The following is a 22,396-nucleotide window of genomic DNA, read 5'->3' as shown; positions in this document are numbered from 1 at the left end:
GCTCCTATCTTTACTAGAATTTCATAAGTTACTAAAACCTAAAAGCATTGACTCCCATAGGAGAGAAGAGAACAAATACACTTTTTACTCATTTTTTCCTCCTTGTGGGACATGTCTCTTGACCCTATCTGAGTACCGTTCCACTGAACTTCAGCTCAAAAGGCTTTTTCAGCCTTTCTGTAATAAGTAGTGCCAACTTTAATGATGACGGGAAAAGTAATTCTAAGAACACAGGAAGCTTAACTGTGTTAAAATGCATTTCTTCTTTTTTTTTTTTTTTTAAGATTTTATTTATTTATTTATTTGACACAGAGAGAGAGAGAGACAGCGAGAGAGGAACACAAGCAGGGGGAGTGGGAGAGGGAGAAGCAGGCTTCCCGCTGAGCAGGGAGCCCGATGTGGGGCTCGATCCCAGGACGCTGGGATCATGACCTGAGCCGAAGGCAGTCGCTTAACCAACTGAGCCACCCAGGCGCCCCATAAAATGCATTTCTAACAGTTCTTATGCTTTCTTGATACATCTGAAACTGTTACGGTGATTTCTAGAATATTTCTGTAAGAATACCTTAAGCTTTAACTCAAGTTTTGTTACATCAGAATAGTCTTTGCTTTTGCTGCCTGTCAATAAGGTGTCAACTTTTTCACATCAGTTTTATTGCTTTTTATAGCTAACTGATTAAGACTATATATTGTTATGATTTCGCTAATAGACATTTCATTTTGTATCTTCCCCTATAACCCCAGCCCCTTCGTCTTTTGCCTTTTTCTTGATGTCAGGCTGACTACTGGCCTGAGAATAAGCCTTGGGTTTGAGTCCTGACTTCATTAGCTCTGTTACCTTGGGGAAGTCAATGAGCTTATTTCTTCACAGTAAAGTATCTGCCACCTCACAGGGCTTGTTCTAAGGATTAAGTAACTGCTTTCACAGTCTAACACAGTACCCGTTAAAATAGCAAGGACTCCAAAAATACTAATTTCCTTTCTTTCCCTCATTCAAAATACAAGCTTGTGAAGAAAAGAATATATATGACACATTAATTATGTCAAATTCAATTATTATGAACATTATAAAGCCATATCTAGGGGAGGGTCCAGTTTCTAAATCCTCTGGTAGTTATGAACACAAAAAACAATTCAGATGACTTAATACTTGATTCAATTTTATACTTTCAGGGAAGCAAAGTGGCTAAGTGCAAAAACAAATTGAATATGGGCCCAATCTAGCTCCACCAAGCTGTGTGGCCTAGAATAATGATCTCTCTGAACCCAGGGGTTCCTCACCTCAAACTTGAGAAAAATACTTACCTTGCAGAGTTTCTAAGTACTGCCTGGCAGAGCAAGAACTTAGTAAATGATACTTCTTACTAAGGTCTTATTCTTTGACATTTACTAAACTGTAAACCACCAACAGCATCAAGACTCCTGAAAGCTACTGACTTATTATTGCTACTGAAAACCTCTGTTCTAGTACCTCTGTTCTAGTGCACAGCTTTGGCTTCCAAGTTGTTATCTTTAACAGAATGACTAATAATTGCTCAGTGATCCTGCTAAGCAATTGCTTCTTCACACACTGGACATGTACATTTAAAATTAAATGGCAGACAGCATGTATGTCTATGTCATCTGTCCGGAGAATTCTTGGGAAGGAGGATTCAAAGGTGCTTAAAATAGCTTCCCCACCAAACTTACTAATCAGGTATTATTAATAAATAGATTAACTTCCTCTAAAAATATTATTCCCAGGTTAAGCATAATCACATTTAATTAAAACAGATAACTGGACAATTATCAAAATCAAATATAAACAAAGCATCATTTCAAATGTCCTTAGTGAATAAAATAAAATTCATACAAAGCAACACTAACTGTATTTATAATTAAAATGTATTACTTACAATTGAAGTATACTAATTAGTATACTAATGCATATTGGTTTTACTCCTCCCAAAGTTCATTCTGTGGAGTTTTCAAAATTTATTTGTGACTAAGAAAAAGATAAATTAATAATACCAACACTAAGACTTACAATCAACTTACAACATAAAAGGATTTCCACTGATTACAAGACTATGGAATCACAGTGAGAGGCTGACAAAGGCAAATACTTTAAAAACGTACAGCACATGCTGCTCTATCTTAAGTACGTACTGATATACGGAGCCATGCCAGGGTCCAGCGTTGTAATCATGCTTTCTACTGAATGTTTTGTTTTATCGAGCACAGATTTCACCATAGGATTTCCGGCCACACCCTGCACAAGACAAATTGACATATGAACGCCCATTCTAAGTAAAGAACACCTAATGGTGAGAGAAAACTTTTTTAAAGTTTTTGATACATCGCAGACCTGTAATTTTTTAACATGTAAGAAAAACAAGGTTATGGCCATGTCAAATTGCTCTTAAGCTTTCAAAATGCTCACTCTCACCTTCTCTCCTTCTCATAGACCCATGCAGTCTGCAGATCACACTGTGAGGAGCACTGACCTGGGAAGTAGGTATACACACACATATGTGTGTTCATTTTATGGATGTATATATTCATACGTATTCATTTTATACATGTATACATACACACGCATTTTCTTTCTCTGTGTATTTTAATTTCATTTCTCATCTACTTATTTCTATGAAAGACCAGGTAAAACTTATCCATCAAGGTCCCAAATAAAAACTGTAATTAGTCGTCTCCATAGACTCACACTTGGTTCCTTAAGAAAAAAATAAAAATATTAACATTTCTCATCCTTATTCCCCAGAAGTTACCTATTAATATATATTACTCTGCTATCTTCTACTAATGTTTCTTCTTTTTTCCTACTTCATATTTGTTGTGTTAATTCCCAAATTCTCTTTTAGCCCAGATCTATTCCTCTGAATTCTTAAAACCACACTATTAAACAGAAGGAACCAGGTTTGAGTCTTCCCTTAACGTGCTACACTTCTCCGGTGGTAAAAAGGACTTCAAGGGAGCCGTGCCCCCTGAGATGGCCTCTGGCTAACAGGCCACCATTCCACCTCTTCCAACCTACCACTGAACCAAGGTGAGTCAGAAAAAGGCGGAGTCCGTAACACGGGTATTTAAAACTGTCAACCAATCTTACGCGGGGTATTAAAAGAACGATTTACAAGACATGTCGAGCTGGGCTAACGGACACACTGACACATGCTCTTAACCGGAGAAATAAGGAATAATACCTGTATGAAGAAAACTTTAAAAAGTACAGAAGGATTAAAAAAAAAGAAGCTTAGGAAAATACCATCTTTATGAAACATAAAGCTCAAGTGTAGTAAATTAGTTATAATTTAGCCACCTACCGATTTAAAAATATTTAATATATAATTAAGTTGTAGCCAAACCCTCAGAATATTGGGAGGAATGTGACAGAGTAATCCCAAAATTCATTAAGAGAAATAAACAGAAAAGACTAGTAAAGAAAAATTCTGAAGTAAAGAGAAACTGGCAAACTTATAAAACTAAATACTGATCCATCGTTATGAACGCAGAGACTTGGAACTGACCTTTCTTTCTTTACTCATCAATGCATATTCCCCATCCCACCCGAGCAGAGTAGACTTTCAATAAGTATTAGTATAATAATAAACAGAGTTAACAATAACTAAAATAGTAGGGTACTATTGCAGGGACAGGCCAAACAGCAGAATAGAACACAGAGTCCAGAAACTGACATTAACAAACAACTGCATAACTAAGATAAAGATGACATATCAAAACACTGGGATATGATGTTGGAACAGTTGAGTAAGTGGTTGGAAGAAAATTAAGTTTGACTTCTACTTTACGTAATAAAGTTAAGTGTCAGAAACATTAAATTGGTAGGTATGAAAAAAAAAAAGAAACCACAGAAGAATTAGAAGAAATCACAGAACATTTACCACATACTGTGGTGGGAAAAGGTCATTCTTAACATAAAAAAATGAAAAGAAAAAAAAGACTACTGAAAATTTAGAAGCTTTTGTATCACAAAAGGGTAATAAAATTTAAATGTATGATAAAAGAGAAAACGTCAATAAATGACAGCGTGTAATTAAACATTACTACATGAGGAGCTCTTACAAATTCATTTAGAAAGGAAAATCATCCCAATTCAAAAATGGGCAAAGAACACGACTAGAGACTTCACAAAGAAAAAATACAAACAAAAAAACATATGAAAAAATGTTCAAATTTGGTAACCAAGAAAAGCAAATCAAAACGAGGTTATTTTTTTTGTCTATCAAATTAGAAAACATTCTATTTCAAATTCATAATGAGTGCTGGCAAGTGAAAAATGCTAGGACAGTCTATTTTGGTATAACCCTCCTGGAGAGTCATTTTTATCAGTAATTTTTAAAATGTTCACTCTGACATTCATCAGGAATTAACCTCAATAAAACAGAGATGGGCATAAAGATCTGCATGCAAGAGTGCTCATCATAGTTGTATTTGTAAGAATTACTATTAGAGAATGCTAAAGTACATTAGTAAAATATGGGAAATAAATGCCCCATGGCATGGAGGGCAAAAATAGCCATAAAGAAAAAAAAATTTTCTGAAGAATATTTATGACTGGGAAGATGTTCCTGATATATGCTAGATAAAGACAAACAAAAGATACAAAATAGTGTCCACATGTTACTACCCATTTTGACTTACTAAAAAAATTACACCTACACAGATATGCACATGAAAAAGACTGAGAAGAACTATAGAAAACTAGTAATAAGAATAAAAAGAATTATTTTTTCATTATACCATTCTATATTTTCAAAATCATTCTAATGAACATCTAATAGTTTCAAAATTAAAAAGTTCAGTATAACTTTCAAACTGAATACCCCTTACCTTAATAAAACCCCAGAGTCCACCAGCAGATGCCTCATCCTGACCTCTACCAACTCGAGGATCTTCTTGCTCCTCTGGAAAAGTAATGGCTGATGTGGTCCCCGGTCCCTGGGCCAGAGATGTCAAACTGGCTTGCTGAGTAATGGGAGTCGGCAACATACCTAGTAAATGGCAAAAATTTCTAATATATGTAATTTATTTCATAAACTATTTTCTATAAAAAGAAGATACACTATAGGAGATAAGTAGTTCAAAATAGCTTTAATAATGTAAATATATACTCAGGCATTTCAAGACTGAATTATGCACTCCAAGAATCACCTAAACCTTCACAAAATACAAATGAAACAAAATTCTGAAGAAATTTCCTGACCTTTTTGTAGGCTTTTTAACTAAACATTCTGAAAATGGGCAAAATATTTATCAAAAAGTACTTCCTGTTGGTCCCATTTAGCACCTGGATGTGGGCAACTATAATTCTAATCCCTTCAATGCATAAAAATAATTGATGTAAGCACCCAAGCCCATCATATAAAAGCATGTAACAATTACTACTTATTTCATATGCCCTACTTTAACTCAAAAAATAAAATTCACATATTCAAAGACACAGACATAATGCCTGTACTATGCAAAAAATTTTATTTGTAGAAGTAGATTAGCAAAGTTGGATAATAAAAATCAGAACAAAGCTGCTTCTTTTCCTAAAATGAGAAGTAACAGGCAAAAGATGACAAGGACGAAGTTTTGATACTAGTTTCCAACAACCATTCCAGGGAAGCCAAGAAGGTAGGTGTAACCGACTTAGAAAAGATGGCCCATTACCATAAACTTAAGGCACACCTGAGCTTTTATTTGGTTTTAAATTTCTACCTGGCTAAATAAAACTACTCCCTGGACCATTCTTGTCCAGATAACCTTTTAAGAAAAGCTTTAAAGAAGACTCTCAAATATCACCCTGGTGTCTCTCTATAAGTATACAAAATATTAGAACAAGTATTTCAAATTTTATCTGACACTACATACACTATACATACTCTACATTTTACAACACACAAAATTTATCATTTACTAGTAACATCAGCTTTATTTTGATAATATAAATGTCAAAACGCGAGAACAGAAAACTCCAGAGATCAAAGATAGGAGTTAAAAGTAATGTAGCAAAAAAGAAAAAAAGTTAAAAAAAAAAAAAAAAAAAAAGGAATGCAGAAATACTGAAACACTCAAACAGTACTGATGAGAAAGTGAAATGGTGCAACTGCTTTGGAAAACAGTCTAGCAGTTTCTTAAAAGCGAACAATTCCATGCGTAGTTATATACCCAAGAGACATGAAAATAGGTCCTCACAAAACCCAAATGTTTTGTACACAAATGTTCATAAAAGCAGTATAATACCAAAAAGTAGAAACAACACAAAAGTTCATCAATGGATGAAATGAATCAACAAAATGTGGAAGGAAAATCCATACTATGGAATACTGAGCCATAAAAAAGAACAGAGTACAGACACATGCTACAATGTGGATGAACTTAAAAATATACTAAGGGGAACCTGGGTGGCTCAGTCGTTAAGCGTCTGCCTTCGGCTCAGGTCATGATCCCAGGGTCCTGGGATCGAGCCCCGCATCGGGCTCCCTGCTCAGTGGGGAGTCTGCTTCTCCCTCTCCTCCCTCTGCCCCTCCCCACACTCGTGTGCTCGCTCACTTGCTCTCTCAAATAAATAAAATCTTCAAAAAAAAAAATACTAAGTGAAAGAAGTTTTCACAAAAGACTATATATGGTACAATTCCATTTATATGAAAGATCCAAAATAGGTATATTCGGAGACATAAAACAGATGAATGATTGGGGCTATGAACATCGGGAGCAAGTAGGGAGTGACTGCTAACAGGTAGAGGGCTTCTTTTTGGGGATGATTAGAAGGTTCTATAACTGATGAGAGTGATGATGGCACAACTCTGTAAATACTGTGACAACTACTGAATTGTATACTTTAAAGGGGTGAATTGTATGATACGTAAATTATTTACCAATAAAGCAGTTATTAAAAAACGTATTTAAACATTAGCTGTAGTCATTTATTTCAAAGTATCAGTAAGAGAGAATTACCTGTTACCGGAGGTGCAGAGAATGACGGCATCAGGGGCGTCTGGGGAGCTCTTCCTGCATGTCCCCTTGTAATGTCGTAAGTTGCCCCAACGGAAAATCCCGACGTGGGAGGACCAGAAGAGGGTGCAGATAAAAGAGTGCTTGGGGCAGAAGATGAAGCCGGGAAGTGGGACAGAGGAGGATTACTGAAGGCAGCAGCAGGTGGTGGAGAGACAGGAGGTGGGATGGAAGTAGTAAGGGCTGGAACAGAAGGGACCGGTGAAGGCGGCACGAAGGGCAAGGGTGCGGAAGGCCTCACAGGAGGGAGGGACGGCTGAGGGGTGGAGTACGCGTGTGGCGGCAAGGACTGTACGGACGACACATTTGGAGAAGAGAAAGAACTGGTTGCAGCTAGAAGATGGGGAGGAAAAAAACCCACAAAATTGGAAATGCTTTTCACTTAGTTTTCAAAGTATCTCATTACTTTTTTATTGCAAAATTTAAAAATTTAACAGACCATAACCCAATAACTTTTTTTCACTGTGTTATTTAAAACATACAACACATACGACTAAGTGCAAATGACTTTCGACTCCCCTAAGTAAAAGTAGCAGTTATATACAATTGTTATAGTCCTGTTTGTAAGTAGATCTTTTTGTTTTCATTCATTTTGCTCTTTTTAAAGAAAATAGAGCCGTTTTTCACCCCTGCTGCTTTCAGCATAAAAACCTACACAGTGACTCAAAAATTTTGGTCAGAAGGTTAATCATCACAAACTCATCGAACACAAGACAAAACTAACACATGCTTTTTAGGATAGTTTTGTCCTAAGAAGATGATTTATAGTCAGTATGACGATAGAGAACAAAAGTTTACCCAAAGCAAAATATACTTTTAGGCTTAAATAAAAAAGGTCACTTCCCTTCATCCTGGCAAAAGATCAGAGATGTTTTCATCTATGTATTTTTCTTTTAACTGACTCTGAGAAAAGTTAACGGTGTCGTTCCTACCCTCCAGACACACGAGGTGCCAGCACGGCCACATACCTAAAGGCAGCGGGGTGGAAGCCACAGCAGCTGCGGCCAGTCCCGCGGGGTGCAGTGGAGGGGTCCCCGGGGGGGTTGTCTCTATTCCGCTCTCTTCCATCATTTTTCTTCAGTTATGGTTTACTGTAAAAAGAGAGAAATGTAACATATATTGCACGGTAATCAAGTGTATTTTTAAAGAATAACTTTAGAAAGAAATCATCAAGACACAGAGGTCTATACGATTTATAACGCCACTTATTTCTGGATAAAGGATCTGTCAAAATTCCTAGGAAAACACTGTCTGTGACAATGTTTAATATGCATGTAATACGCATGTAACATTTTCATACACATACTTTATAATTGGGAAATAATTTTATGTTAACTATTTGTAAATTTCAAACAGTAACTCACTAATATAATTTCCTGCCACATGAATATACGTTAGACTTTTATCTACATTCCAGTTACTATTACATTTAAAATAAAAATATATTAAGTTTTTTTTTCTTTCCCCGTTAAACATTATATATGGGCTATTTCTGTTAACCTGAAAAAAAAAAACTGAAATGTGCTCAATTCCCAGTGTCCCTCGTTCACATTTAAAATCATACTTAGTGGGGCGCCTGGGTGGCTCAGATGGTTAAGCCTCTGCCTTCGGCTCAGGACATGATCCCAGGGTCCTGGGATCAAGCCCTGCGTCGGGCTCCCTGCTCCGCGGGGTGTCTGCTTCTCCCCCTCCTTCCTGCTCGAGCTCTCTCTCACTATCTCTGTCTCTCTCAAATAAATAAATAAAATATTAAAAATAAATAAATAAAATAAAATCATACTTAGTAATGGCTAAATGATATGTCTCATTTTTTAGAAATGTTAACTTCAGCAAAAATGTTACATGGTAACTAAACAGCAGTCCTAAGATAAAAATGGATTATAAAATAGGGGAAAACTTCCTTAAAAATTACGAACTTTCAAGTGTGTCTCGAGTATAAAATCAAAACCTCTAAATAAAACTTCTGTTTTTGATTTTGATGTGTTTAGTCATTTAACAAATACTCAGTGAAAGTCACTTGCTTGATAAGCACTGTACTGGTGCCTCTGGACATACAATGTAAGCAAAAACTAACAGAAAACTTACAGTCCAGTACAGGAGAGGATCAAATAATACCACTAACATACAATGAACTGTAGCCTTAATTATGTGCTCTGAGGGTAAGAACACCGTCCTATTTGAGAAGAATACGATTTTCAGTTGAGTGAGGAAAGGAAGTCACATATAAACAGAGATCTGAAAGATGTGTAGAATTTAATTAGGCAAGGAAAAAGAAGTAAACAGGGAAGATTCCAGAAAAAGTGAATATACGCAATGTATACCAGCCCTGTAAGGCAGAGGGGACAAGACACATTCAAGAAAACCCATGTGGCAAGGAACAGGAAAAAAAGAATGAAGACCGGAGACATAGGCAAGAACCTAGACCATGTTGAACCTTATAAACCACATCAAGGAGTTGGGTTTTTTAAGAAGAGAAAGGCACCACACAGCATTCAAGCTGGGGATGACATACTTGTCTTTTAACTTTTTTGAAGAAATTTTAGATTTGTAAAAAGATGCAAAAATAGACCAGAGTTCCTGAGCATCCTACACCCAGCTTCTCCCACCAACAGCATCTTACCTAACTGCAGTAGAGTGATCACACCCAGGAAATTAACACTGATGCAATACTAGTAACTAACGATTTTATTTGGATTTTCACCTGTTTCTACTTGTGTATGTTTCTGTGTGTGTGTAGTTCTATAAAGTTTCATCATACACAAAGACTCATATAACCAACACCACAATCAGGATTCAGAACGGTCCCATCACCCTAGAGAAACTCCTTCATGGTGCTCCTTTGTCACAGCCTCCCACTAACCACAAGCTGTGACAACGGACTATTCCCTTATCATTTTCTCATTTAATGAATGTTACCTAAATAGAATCATACAGCATATAACATTTTGAGATCGGCCTGTTTTTAGTCAATATAATGCTGAGACCTAGCCACGTTGTTGGCTGTATCACTACATTTTTTTTAAATTGCTGAACAGTATTCCATTTTACTGATGTGCCACAGTTTATCTACTGGTCTGGTGAAGGACATTTAGGCTAATTCCAGTTTTTGGCAAGTCATATTTGTGTTCTGAAAACATTCCTTTGACCACAGTATGCAGGTTGGGACACAGGGCAGTCAGAGTAAATGCAGAGAGACTATTAAGGAGGATAGAAGTAATTCATACAGGAACTGAGAACTCCCAAGACAAGTGCTTCTCAAGTGCCGGAGGGGAGGAGAGTGATCTTGCCTCCCAGGGGTCACTGGGCAACGTCTGAGACGTTTTTGGTTGTCAGAACTAGAGCAACTACTGGTACCTAGTAGGTAAAGGCTAGGAATACCACTAAAAATTGCACAATTTACAGAAAAACCCTCACAAGAAAGAATTACCTGGCCCCACGTATCAATAGTGCCAAGAGTGATCAGCTTTGCCCTAGACTAGTGTGATGACAGGGGAGATAGGGAAGAATGAGTAGATTCAAAAACTGGATATGGGGCATGACTTGCACAACTAACTGTATAGATGGCTATGCATTCACTAAGATAGGGAATATGGGAAAAGGTCAAGATGTTTGAAGTCTTCTTTTTGGGGAAGGGGTATTATGCACTGTTTAAAATTGGACATACTGAGTTTAAGCTCCTGGAAACACCCAAATAGAGATACTGACGTGGTCTGCGGTTTAGCAGTAAGTGTAGGTTTCTTCAGTTTACTGACAGTCTCTAAAGTCATGTTCTGGGATAAGGTTATCTAAGAAGAGAACACCAAGTGAAAAAGAAAAGATGACCCAACTGATCCTTGAAAAAGTGCCTGGCAAAAGATGAGCCTGCAGAGAAGAGTGAGATGACCAAAAAGGAGAAAACCAGGAGAATGTGGTGTCCAAAAGCCAAAGAAGTTCCAAGGTGGGAATGGGCAGCAGTGTCAAATGCTGCAGAAATGCCAAAATAGGGTGGTATCTGAAAAAACGCAGTCCATTTTCCAAACTGAAGATACGAACACAGTGAGAGCAGTTTCCATGGAAAGAGCGGGGCTAGAAGCCAGTTTCAACTGGACCGAGTAGGAGAAGGTGAGGTAGAAATACACAACACTTTCAAAGAGTTTAGTTGTGAAAGTAGAGGCAACATCTATGGCATTTAAATAGAGACCAGGGATCAGGGAGGCACCATCTTTTCATTCAGTACCTCTACACCAAAGGGAGATAACCTGGAACACAAAGAGCCTTCTGGGGACTGCATTGCTCCCTGCCAAAGCTACCTCTTTTCATCTCCCCATTTTCCTCCTTACAGATGCTACCAAATCCTTACACTGGCCACTGGAAGTCACATTTAAAGACAATCTTGATCCCTAAAATTAATGAATGTGTTGGCAAATAGCGTGTGCAATAAAAACAACTTATAACCTGCAATAAAGGGTCAATTTCTTTCAGTCTTTAAAAGACACACTAAGAAATGGCTTAATGACGTTATCAGGCAAATTTTGTGTGCATAAATATTATGCCTTCTTACTGAAGGAAAGCTACTGTGATAACAGTGAAGTGTCAGCTGGTAAAGGTTTTAGTGCATACCGCTCATCAGCATAAAAAGTGTTACTAACGTATCAACATTAAAGAAAGTGATGAAAATGGCTTAGAAAATTGAGTCCTCAGTCTCTGGCTGACCCTCCTCTTCCAATTTGCTTCCATTGTGGTTTTTCTGGTACAAAGTAAATGGCTACTTATAAGAATACAATAAAGAAATGGAATAATGCAGCTTTGATCAAAGTAAAAGCATTAAAAGCAATTATTATTGATGTTCTAACAGATAACGAACTCCAAAGCAGGATGTGAGTTTTGTCTCTACATTCTCAGCTCTGATACCAAAATAAACTTCCATAAATGTTAACTGAATGAAATAGTGGCTGTGAAGGAAAAAGACCGGAACGCCAAAATGTCATGCTGGCAAGCAAGTACATGTTGTCACTCAAAAACACCTACTCTTGACTGACAGAAATGGATATAAATTTTGCCAGTCTAGGATAGGAGTTACCTTGCAAATTTGCCGGAAACCGGTCCCAAGAACGAACAAAGAGCAGAATGCAAAAGCTGGGGGAACCTAGGGGTTAAATAAGCTACTTCCCACTGCCGTTCCCGGTGTGTGGACCCAGGAGTCGGGAGAAGGCGGGAACAGCCGAAATCCTGTGCCTGGAGACAGCGGCCTCCCCGCAGGCTCTGCCACGTCTCCAGGCCGGGCTGGGCCGGGCTAAGGTCAGCGGGCGCCCGCCGCCCGTCCCGCTCCGGCCGCCAGCGCGCTGGAAGGCGGAGCCAAACGGCCAGGGGCGCAGGTCTGGGTCCGCGCCCCGGAGCAAAGAGCCAGAACCAGACCCAGGACCCGCACCCACAGTGCTAAGCGCGGCAGGGGCTGCTTGTCTGGCCAAGGGCCCCCGTGCCCCGGCCGCACCGTGCACGCTCGCACAGCCCGCGCTCGGGACTCGACAACTGCGGGGCTCCGACGCGACCCTAATCATCCCGCGGCGCCGGCCGGCCGGCCCGCCCACCTGGCAGGGACTGCGCCCGTTGGCGCCCGCATCCCATCCCGCCGCCCGCCAGCACCCGCGTCGCTGCTAGGCTGACGCTCACCTGGGGGGCCCGAGAGAGTGTCTGCGTGGCAGCTGCAAAGTGCGGGACAGAGAGTTCGGGGTGCTCAGACTACGGCTCCGAGAAGACCACGAAGATGCCGGCAGGAGCTCGCGGCCGCGCGTCCCCGCCTCCAAAATGGCCACCGGAGGCGCACGCCCCTACGGCTGCCACGTCGACCGCGCGCCGCCCCGCCCCGCGCCGCCCCGCCCCGCGCCGCCCCGCCCCGCCCGCCGGGAGCCTCGTCTCGCCCAGCCCCGCCCCGCGCCTCGCCCCGCCCCGCCCTCTGGGAGCCTCGTCGCGCCCCCGCCACGTTCCGGGAACGCAGGTTAAACTCGTCTGAGTACCTGTGACCTGAGGTCCTGCTGCCCAGGGAGTGGGCCCCGGCGCCTTCAAGAACATTTCCAGTAGCACGGTCATGCTTCGCTCTCCACGACCCTACACGCGGGAACGGCACCCTCGTTACCGCCTGTCTCCCTAATTGCATCTGTAAGATGAGAATATTATCTACCATCTCTAATTCAGACATGTAACAGTCAAAATGAGGAGTATGAAAGCACTTTTTTAAACTGCTGAGTGTTAAACACATGAAAAATTGTTTTTGTTGCTTCCAAATTCCTTTAGGAACCCATTTATAGATTTCACATTAATAGAGATCTTGGACTTGACAGTTGTGAGCATTCTAAAATGCCTCATTAAAAAGTTGACAGTATTTAACTATGCCCTGACTTCAGATCTTCCTTTGCAACTACAGTGGGTTTTTTCTTTTGGTGGTGACTCTTATTCCATCCGCAGAGAATGTGTGTTGGTAGTTATCTAGGTTACTTTTCTAAAAGCGCTGTTTGGGTGGGGCTGAAAGTAGTTACCATCCCCATCTTCTCTGGTCGACACCCTTAATAGCTAGAAGGTTTATCGGTTTCTTCATTCATTCAACAAATATTTATTAGTGGCGGCAATGTACTGAGCGTTAATACTGGAAATGTGGAATGAACAAGACAGACAATGTCCTGACACAGGAGAGAGAGAGGCTATGAACAGGAAAATAGACGGTTTCCAATGGGCACTTTCAGGATAATCAATAAACCGATATGTTATAGATAGTAATTGGCCACTTTGGATAGGATGGATGAGCAAGGTTTCTCTGAGGAGGTGGGATTTGAGCAGAGACCTGTCAGGAAGCAGGCCTGTGGTTATCTGGCTAGAAGGAAGGGCACACAAAGGCTTTAAGGGAGGGTGCTTGGCACCTTTGCAGAACAACAAGGAAACTGAGACTGGGTGGTAAGAAATGAGGTCAGAGAGATAGCAGGGCCAGATCATATCAGCGTTGCAGGCCCCGGTAAGACCTTTGGGTTATATTCTGAGAGAAACGGGAAGTGGAAAGTTTTGAGCAGAGGACTGGCAAGATTTGACTTCAGTGTAAAATCACTCTCTGCTCTGACTAGGGGACAAAAGGACTAACACAGGATGGCCAATAATACCACGTTGGTGGCTCGTGTAGCTCACTGGGCAGGAGGAGGTGATGCATGGTCTAGATACATTTTGAAGGTTGAGTTGTCATGATTTACTGATGGATGGAACATGAGCTGTGTCAGTTTCCCAAGACTGCCCAACAAATCACAACTGGTTAGATGAAAATATAAATTTTTATTTATATTATTTATTTATTTTATTTAATAAACAATTTATTATTTATAAAATTTATAATTTATAATTTATTGTTTATAAAAAATAAATACAAAAATAAATGTTATTTATAAAAAATAAATAAAATATATTTATTTATATTAAAAAGATAAAAATAACAGTCATTTTTCTTCTCTCACAGTTCTAGGGGCCAGAAGTCCAAAATCAAGGGTCAGTGGGAACTCTCCAAAGGCTCTGGGAGAGAATCCTTCCATGTCTCTCTAGTTTCTGGTGGATCCAGATGTTCCTTGGCTTGTACCAGCAAAACTGTAATCTCTACTTGTCTTCACATGGCCTTCTCCCTAGTATCTCTGTGTCTCAAACCTCTCTTGATCTTTCTAAGCATACCTATCACTGCATTGAGGATCCATCCTAAATCCAGAATGATCTCATTTCAAGATCCCATTTCAAGACCCTTGGGGGTCTAAACCCAACTCCCAAATAAGCTCACAGTCACAAGTTCCAGTTAGACGTATCTTTTGGGGAGGCCACTATTCTGCCCCACTACATGGGCCATGAGAGACAGGAGTCTAGCAAATAAGCAAGATCATCACCTTGAATTGCATTTAAAACATTTCATGTTTTACTTGCCGCTTTTCATTTAAACTTCAAAAGAACTTTGTGTGGCAGGTAGTATTATTGTTCCAATATTAGAAATAAGGAAACTAAGGCTCTGAGAATTGTGTATCGATCTGGAACTGAAACCCAGAATTCTTTAGCTGCACCCCAACTGCTTGCCTGCCTTGGGGTAGTAAGAAAATGTGGTCTTAGATGGAGGACAATGAAGGGCACTGATAGAAAATCACAGCCTAATGACAGAAAAATGATCTGCTTAGTTTTTTTGGTTACTGCAAACAGACGTCACCAAGTTTTTCCTTATAGGAAGTCCCTCATATATAATAGAGTCCATTTTTGGGCAATAATGAGGGATTCGGTGTGATGGTGGAATTTTGATTTTATCACACACAGGCAAACAGAACTATTTTCCCACATGAGTTGAGACTTTTTTCTAGCTTACTTCAAAGTCTTTTCTTAAATATTATCAAAACAGTCCATAATATGTATAATATTCATATGAATACTAAAGCATGTATTTTCAGGTGGGAAGGAGAAGAGGCTGGGACCCCGGGCATCTACAGCATTACCAGGAGTAAAGGCAGAACTGAACCTGGTCAGAAATACCACAGGCTCTGCTGAGAAAATGGTCCACGAGCTACACAACCACGAAGGACACTTTGGCCAGCCAAAACCCAGAGACCAGGAGCCCACACCCATGCAAACAGGATATATAAGTTCTTTCAGCAACTAGGAGGGAGAAGCGTTGACCCAAACATTTCATGGGGCATACTTGTACTGAACAATTATTCATTGTTTATCTGGAATTCAAATTTAGAAGGCAAGCAAGGTGTGACTTAGAGTCTGCAAGGCAATGCAGTAGAGTTTAGGACCTAAGTCTTGGCACCAGCCAACCTGGATTTGAATCCTGGCTCTAGTACCTGCTAGGTCAACAGCTAGCCTTGGGCATGTCACTTAAACTCTGCCTTGATTTCTTCACCTATACAATGAGAACTTATATTAATACTGACCTTGTAGTTTTTTTGCTTGGGGTTAAATGACTTCATATGTGTAAAGTGCTGGCAACTGTGAACAGTGCCCAACACAGTGTTCTCTCTGTGTTAGTTCACATTCCTTCACTTATAAATTGTCTCAGTATTCACCCGACAGTGACTTTTAAATCAAAAAGAATTTTATATAGGTGAGGTTGAGTTGTAAATTCCAAATAAAGGTTTTATATGCTTGTTTGTTGTCAACTAAAAATTTCCTTTAGTTATAAATAGAGAGGCTCCCAATTTGCCCAGGACACCCCCAATTTCGGACTGCTGCCCTAATAGAATTATTAAAAGTTCCTACCTTTTGTTCTCCAAAGTGTTCCAGTTTGGACAGTATGTCTTATGGTCATTCTAGTTACAGAGATATTGAGAAGTTACTCTTCTTTAAAAAGAGAACTTTCTCTTCTTGCACAAGTGGGTTAGAGTGTCAACGTTTCAATACCTGCCTCTCAACCATACACATGTAATGGTCGTTACCAGAGTCCATTTCTATTTGCTACAAAGAAGAACTAACTTCTCTTTCTAAAATATATATTTATAAAAACATTCGAGGACTCCTCATTGCCTGAATGATAAAATCTTAAAAATCCAACTTATCTTTACTTTCTAGATACTTCACTCTTTCTGAATCTTCCTCCATATTCCCCAGCCACCAGCTGCACACATCTGCCCCCTCCAGAAACCATATAGAAGCCTTAGCTTCTATCAGTCCCTCTGCCTGAAATGCTCCCCCACTTCTACCTTCTACTAACAGATATACCTCATCTTCTTTTTTTTTTTTTAAAGATTTTATTTATTCATTTGAGACACAGAGATACAGAGAGAGAGAGAGCATGAGCAGTGGGAGAGGCAGAGGGAGAGGAAGAAGCAGACTCCCCGCCGAGTCAGAAGCCCGATGTGGGGCTCGATCCCAGGACCCTGGGATCATGACCTGAGCTGAAGGCAGACGCTTAACCATCTGAGCCACCCAGGCACCCCCTCATCTTTTAAGGATCTGCTCAGTTTTCTTCCATCATAAAACCTTTCACACTGCATCTTTGTTGGTTGTACATGTCTATAGCCCATCTTTGTTTAGGAGCTCCTTGATGGTAATAACTTTGTTTGTAGAATCCCAATACATTCACATTTTTACATAGAGTACTCTATGAACATTTTATTGAATTGATTTGAATTTCCGATGAGGACTGATATATAGTATACACCCTGCAAAAAGTCTTCATAATCCTTTTTCTCCCCTAGATATGATTTTACAAAAAAAAATAATAATCTTCTAGGAAACAGAACACTTATGTCTCCTTTGGAAAATTTGAAAATTCACTTTGCAATTCAACCATGCAACCCAAATGAGTTCTCTGCCCAAGGAAAGAAACACTGTTAATATGCAATAACATATTACAAAGGATTTAAAATTTTTTTCTAGACTTTCATGTTTTTACGAAGTTAAAAGTTTGCATAACTTCAACCCACAGCTCCCAGTACAAAACAACTCCTAAATATTTATATCTTGTAGGAGTGTTCTCAAGTCTTTGAATTCATAGAACACTTCACTTTTTCCCTGTAGGTTTTCTATGGCTTTAGAAAAGAATAGGAAGCATAACACAGATGTTCTTACAAGCACCTTCATTTTCAAACAATGGTTAAAGCTGACAAGTTGCATCCATTCCCTTGGGCAATTCAGTATTTCTCTAAGGCTTAGAAGTGAAATTTGGGGACGTGAGCCTAGGAGAGGAACCGGTCCAATCCCTGAAATTCACATATCATCCCAACTGCTTGTGAACAGGCATCCGGTGTCCTTCTCCCTGGGGTCCCACAGAACTGCTTCTGAGTAGGTCATCAGGGTAAAGTGGAAAACACACTGGCTTGGGAATCCAATACTATCGCTAATTAACAATGCAACTCTGGGGTTACCTTCTCTGAACCTTCATTTCCTCCCCTGACGAGTGAAGGATAGATAGCTAAGGGATTTCTGCAGGGGATGTTCATTATGGTTGGCTTCCTGACGAGACGAGCAGAGAAAATGCTAAGACATTTGTACTTACCAACAGAGATGGAAAATCCTAGATGAAATCTTAGAACCTGGAATTGAGGACTGGATGAGCAGGAGGATGATATATATTGTGATTAAGGAGGTTTTTTCCCCCAGGAATGGAAGGGTGGTTTCACTTCAGAAAAATGTTTAACCTGAGAAAAGGCATCTACGGAATAACACGGCAAATATCATACTTAATGGCAAGATATTAGAAGCATTCTCCCACGCTTAGAGTTCCAGCCATAACAACACTCCTGAACTCTACAATGATTCAGTAGCTTTACTTTGGTGTCTAGTCAGGAGACTAATTGAAACTCTCAATGTTTAAAAACAAAACAAAACAAAACAACACTGTCCCATCTGCACTTCCCTGGTCAGCAACTGACAATTCTGCTTTTCCAAAAAAGGGTTTTATACAAAAACCCCTTGGATCACAGTCAACATCCACAGCGATAAGTCACGTGGATAGACTCTGCCCCTGATTTGCTGTGAGGAAAATGGCACTCTCCTCTCCCAAACCCATAATCCTGGTGTAAGCATGAGAATAGAGATGAATTCTACCACCTACCTGCCCAGTGTTCCTCTGAACTGTCAAGGTCAATCCCAGTAAGGAAAACCTGAGACACACACAGCCAGGAGGAGTCTAAGGAGGCAAGACTACCAAATGCAATGCCCACCAAATAAGAGTAAGAAAAGGCTCTTTATTCAGAGCTGAAGAGGAGTCAGCCATCACCCCTTGTGTTTGGCAGAGACTCAAAGGCAGGCAGTGGGCTGGGAAAGCTTTAGAGAGGCAAGAAGGGAAGTCTTCGGGTACACCCTGATTACAGGTTGCTGGAGGAGGAGGCTGCCGTTGGGCCAACTAGAAGCATGGCATTCTTTTTTTTTTTTTTTAATTTTATTATGTTATGTTAGTCACCATACATCATTGGTTTTTGATGTGGTGATCCACAATCCATTGTTTTCGTATAACACCCAGTGCTCCATGCAGTACGTGCCCTCCTTAATACCCAACACCGGGCTAACCCATCCCCCTTCCCCCCTCCCCTCTAGAACCCTCAGTTTGTTTCTCAGAGTTCATAGTCTCTCATGGTTCATCTCTCCAATTTCCCTCCCTTCAGTTTTCCCTTCCTTCTCCTAATGTCCTCCATGCTATTCCTTATGTTCCACAAATAAGTGAAACCATATGATAACTGACTTTCTCTGCTTGACTTATTTCACATGGAGGACATTAGGAGAAGGAAGGGAAACATGAGGGGGGTGGAGATTGGAGGGAGAGATGAACCATGAGAGACTATGAACTCTGAGAAACAAACAGGGTTCTAGAGGGGAGGGGGGAAGAGGGATGGGTTAGCCCGGTGTTGGGTATTAAGGAGGGCCATCCATGTTGATGTAAAAGTTGGGTATTCATCCTTCCTGATGGCTGAGTAATATTCCATTGTATATATGGACCACATCTTCTCTATCCATTCATCTGTTGAAGGGCATCTCGGCTCTTTCCACAGTTTGGCTATTGCGGACATTGCTGCTATGAACATCGGGGAAGCACGGCATTCTGTGTGACTGACTAGGGGTGTGTAGTTGGCCTTCTCTGGTTGGTCCTAAATCGGAAGCTGTCAATTATTAATCCAACCCTGGCCGCTCGGGGCTGATTGCTACAAGGGTGGCTGTTTGGCTTTCTGGGCAGGTTGATACACGGTCTGGCCACTGTCCATGTGTACGTTCGGTCTCTCAGGGGTATCCTGGTTGAGATCCTGGAACTGAAAAGGACGTGAGGTTAAAAACGAAGGAAATTTGAATGCAAGTATGGACTTCAGTTAATAATGGAGCAACAGTGGTTCATTCACTATAACACACGTGCCACACTCAGTCAGAGGTTAATAACTGAGGAAACCAGGTGTGGGTATAAGGGAACTCTCTGGACGATCTCCTCCAGCTTTCTGCGAATCCAAAGCTGGTGTGAAAAGTAAAGTCTATTTCTAAAATCACCACCACCTTGCAGAAACGTTGACCCTGCACTTTCTCTCACCCTCCACACCTAATCCTTGGGCACATCCTTCGTCAGAATTCAACCACAGCCCCCGCTCCTGTCACCTGAGCCCTGACTTCCTCATCTGTCACCTGGAAGTCTTCACTAGCACCCTACAGGGGCCCACCTGTCTCCACTCCTGCCTCTACGGTACTTTTCCACAGAGCTGCACACTGTGCAGCAGGATCCAGCCTCTAGAACCTCTCTGCGTCACCACCTGCCAAACTTCTCCTTGCTCATCTGCTCTCACAGTGGCCTTGGGGCTGTTTCTCAAGGGCGCCCACGCCGCTCACACCTTGGGCCCTCCGCTCCCTCTTCCTGGACACTGCTTTGCTTCCTCACGTCATTTGAGTCCCAGAGAGACCCTTGCTCAACCCCTCGCTTTATTTTCCTTCCTAAAGCTTAGCACTTTCTGACATTACCATATACATGGTAATATTTCTTTGCATCTTGTTCACCGCCTGCATTATAAATGTAAGTGTCTGTGAACTCAAGAACAACTTTCTCTGTTTTGTCACCACTGTACCCTCAGTGCTGCCCTCAAGAACTTCGTAGGCAAGCAACAGTTGTTAAATGAACGAATACATTACGGGGATGTATTGAGGGTCAGATGTAATGAGGCAGAGGGCTCTTCTTTCCTAAAGTCTCACAATTTGGGTTCCATCAAATTAAAACTCCTCTTGCAGAGATCAAGTTCTTTGTTTACTTCCTATACATAAAATACATTTTATTTAGCGTGGGTCCGTTAAACGTGGCTTCAGAAACTCCACCTGAGGTGGGAGTTCAGTCAGATTCCTTGCGTAATCTGTCAGCATAGGCATGTGGTAATGTCCGTGGCTTAAGTTTCTAGATGTCACAATTCCTGGAAGCTTTTGCAGATATTCACTCAACCGGTGTTTACTGACTGAAACACCATGCCAGAAACCATGGGCCAAAAATAACATGAACTAATTCCTGCACTGAAAGAGATCACAGTCGGTAGGGAAGATAATGTACCCAGAGCATGAAAACACAGGGAAGAAAACTGGGGGTCTTCTAACCACTCTGCACAAAATGCCAGGGAGACCACAAACAGTGGGACAGTAACTACACAGTGCTGTGGGAAACACCTGATCTTTTCCATACAGCTTTTGGGATAGGAGTCCTTGCTGCTGGCCATCAGGAGACGGGTCTCCATGGTTTTATCATGCACCATTACTTTTGGGACTTCCTGCCTTCTTATTTGAGAAATACCTATTTTGCATGCAGCTCATACACTGGAGTCACTGAACAAAGGTTTAAATCCTGGCTCGGTCACATTTTGTTCCTGCTCTCCCCAGACACACACTCATGAGAGCCAAGAGAGACACTTCTCTCACGTTCCTGCTATGGAGACAGGCAGGAAGCAGCACATAGTTGACAAATCTTCACTCTCTAGCTTGCTGGAGTCACTGGGTACCACCCCTCAGGGCCCTCACTCCCTCCATCTTCCTCTACAGCTCCCTCGCCCCCCACAACCAACACATTCCACTTTTAAAGTCTGCCAACCCCATGTGTGCATTCCCTACGTGTAGACAAGAGAAAGAATCTACTCTGAGAGCTTTAACAGAAACCCTCAGTCCTGGAAGTCTGTCTCTAACGCTTCTTTAAAACCTCAGTTCCCATTTCTAACCACCTAGAAAGCTCACCATCTTCTCAAATTCAATCAGCTAAAAGATAAACTCATCTTATGCATGAAATTTTTTAAAGATTTTGCCTTTTCCATTTCATGAATACTTATCACTGTTATCCAGTACTCAGAAAGACTGTTCGACAGGTCTCCCTCTTCCGCCAACCATATTCATCAAGTCCCAGACCTGCTAAAGCTTTGGCCACAGTGAAGCTCCATGGGCCCATGGGAAGGTAGGAAGACTTCCAGGTGAGCCATGATGAGGTTGGGGCTAAGATGGTAGCAGTAGCACAGTAGACCCGTGCTCAAACACCAACCCTATGTAAGTCGGCAATTTGCTCTTTCCAGAGACTGCATCCTAAAAGCACAGATCTCCCTTATTTAGTAAGCATAAATCCAGATTTTGTTTTACGTGTGAAGCACTTTTAAAAGTTTGATTTGATATGTATTGTTTTCCTAGGTAATATAGGGACAGAGCATGAAAATCAAAGGTTCAGAAAACTGTGTAGTGTTGTTTCTCCCACCAGCCTGTTGTCCAACCTCCTAGTTCCCTTCCTCAGGGACAACCACTGCTCTGTGTATCCTAAGCACACAGGTATGCTATTCTTCCTCCTGGGTTTTTAACACAACTGGAAATATTATACCTTAGTGCTTGGGGGTGTGTGTGCGTGTGTGTGTAAAATACCACATCTCTCTCTACACACACACACTTGCACACACATACACAGATTTCGGAGCTC

General features: G+C 40.9%; 1 protein-coding gene across 1 annotated transcript in view; it reads right to left on the bottom strand.

Moving 5' to 3' along the window:
- PRRC1 (proline rich coiled-coil 1) overlaps positions 1-12,790 on the bottom strand; it is a 47,558-nt gene extending 34,768 nt beyond the window's left edge. Inside the window, exons 1-5 of the mRNA XM_021701765.2 lie at positions 12,664-12,790; positions 7,983-8,105; positions 6,958-7,347; positions 4,846-5,006; positions 2,149-2,251 (exon numbers count right to left, since the gene is read on the bottom strand). Of these exons, the coding sequence (XP_021557440.1) occupies positions 2,149-2,251; positions 4,846-5,006; positions 6,958-7,347; positions 7,983-8,085 (757 nt within the window). The 5' untranslated portion in view covers positions 8,086-8,105; positions 12,664-12,790. The remainder of the gene's footprint in view (positions 1-2,148; positions 2,252-4,845; positions 5,007-6,957; positions 7,348-7,982; positions 8,106-12,663) is intronic.
- Between the last annotated feature and the right edge of the window lie 9,606 nt (positions 12,791-22,396).

Source organism: Neomonachus schauinslandi, chromosome 7 (assembly GCF_002201575.2).
Source record: "Neomonachus schauinslandi chromosome 7, ASM220157v2, whole genome shotgun sequence".
In the NCBI taxonomy this organism is placed as follows: Eukaryota; Metazoa; Chordata; class Mammalia; order Carnivora; family Phocidae; genus Neomonachus; species Neomonachus schauinslandi.
This window is presented reverse-complemented; position numbering and strand designations above follow the sequence as displayed.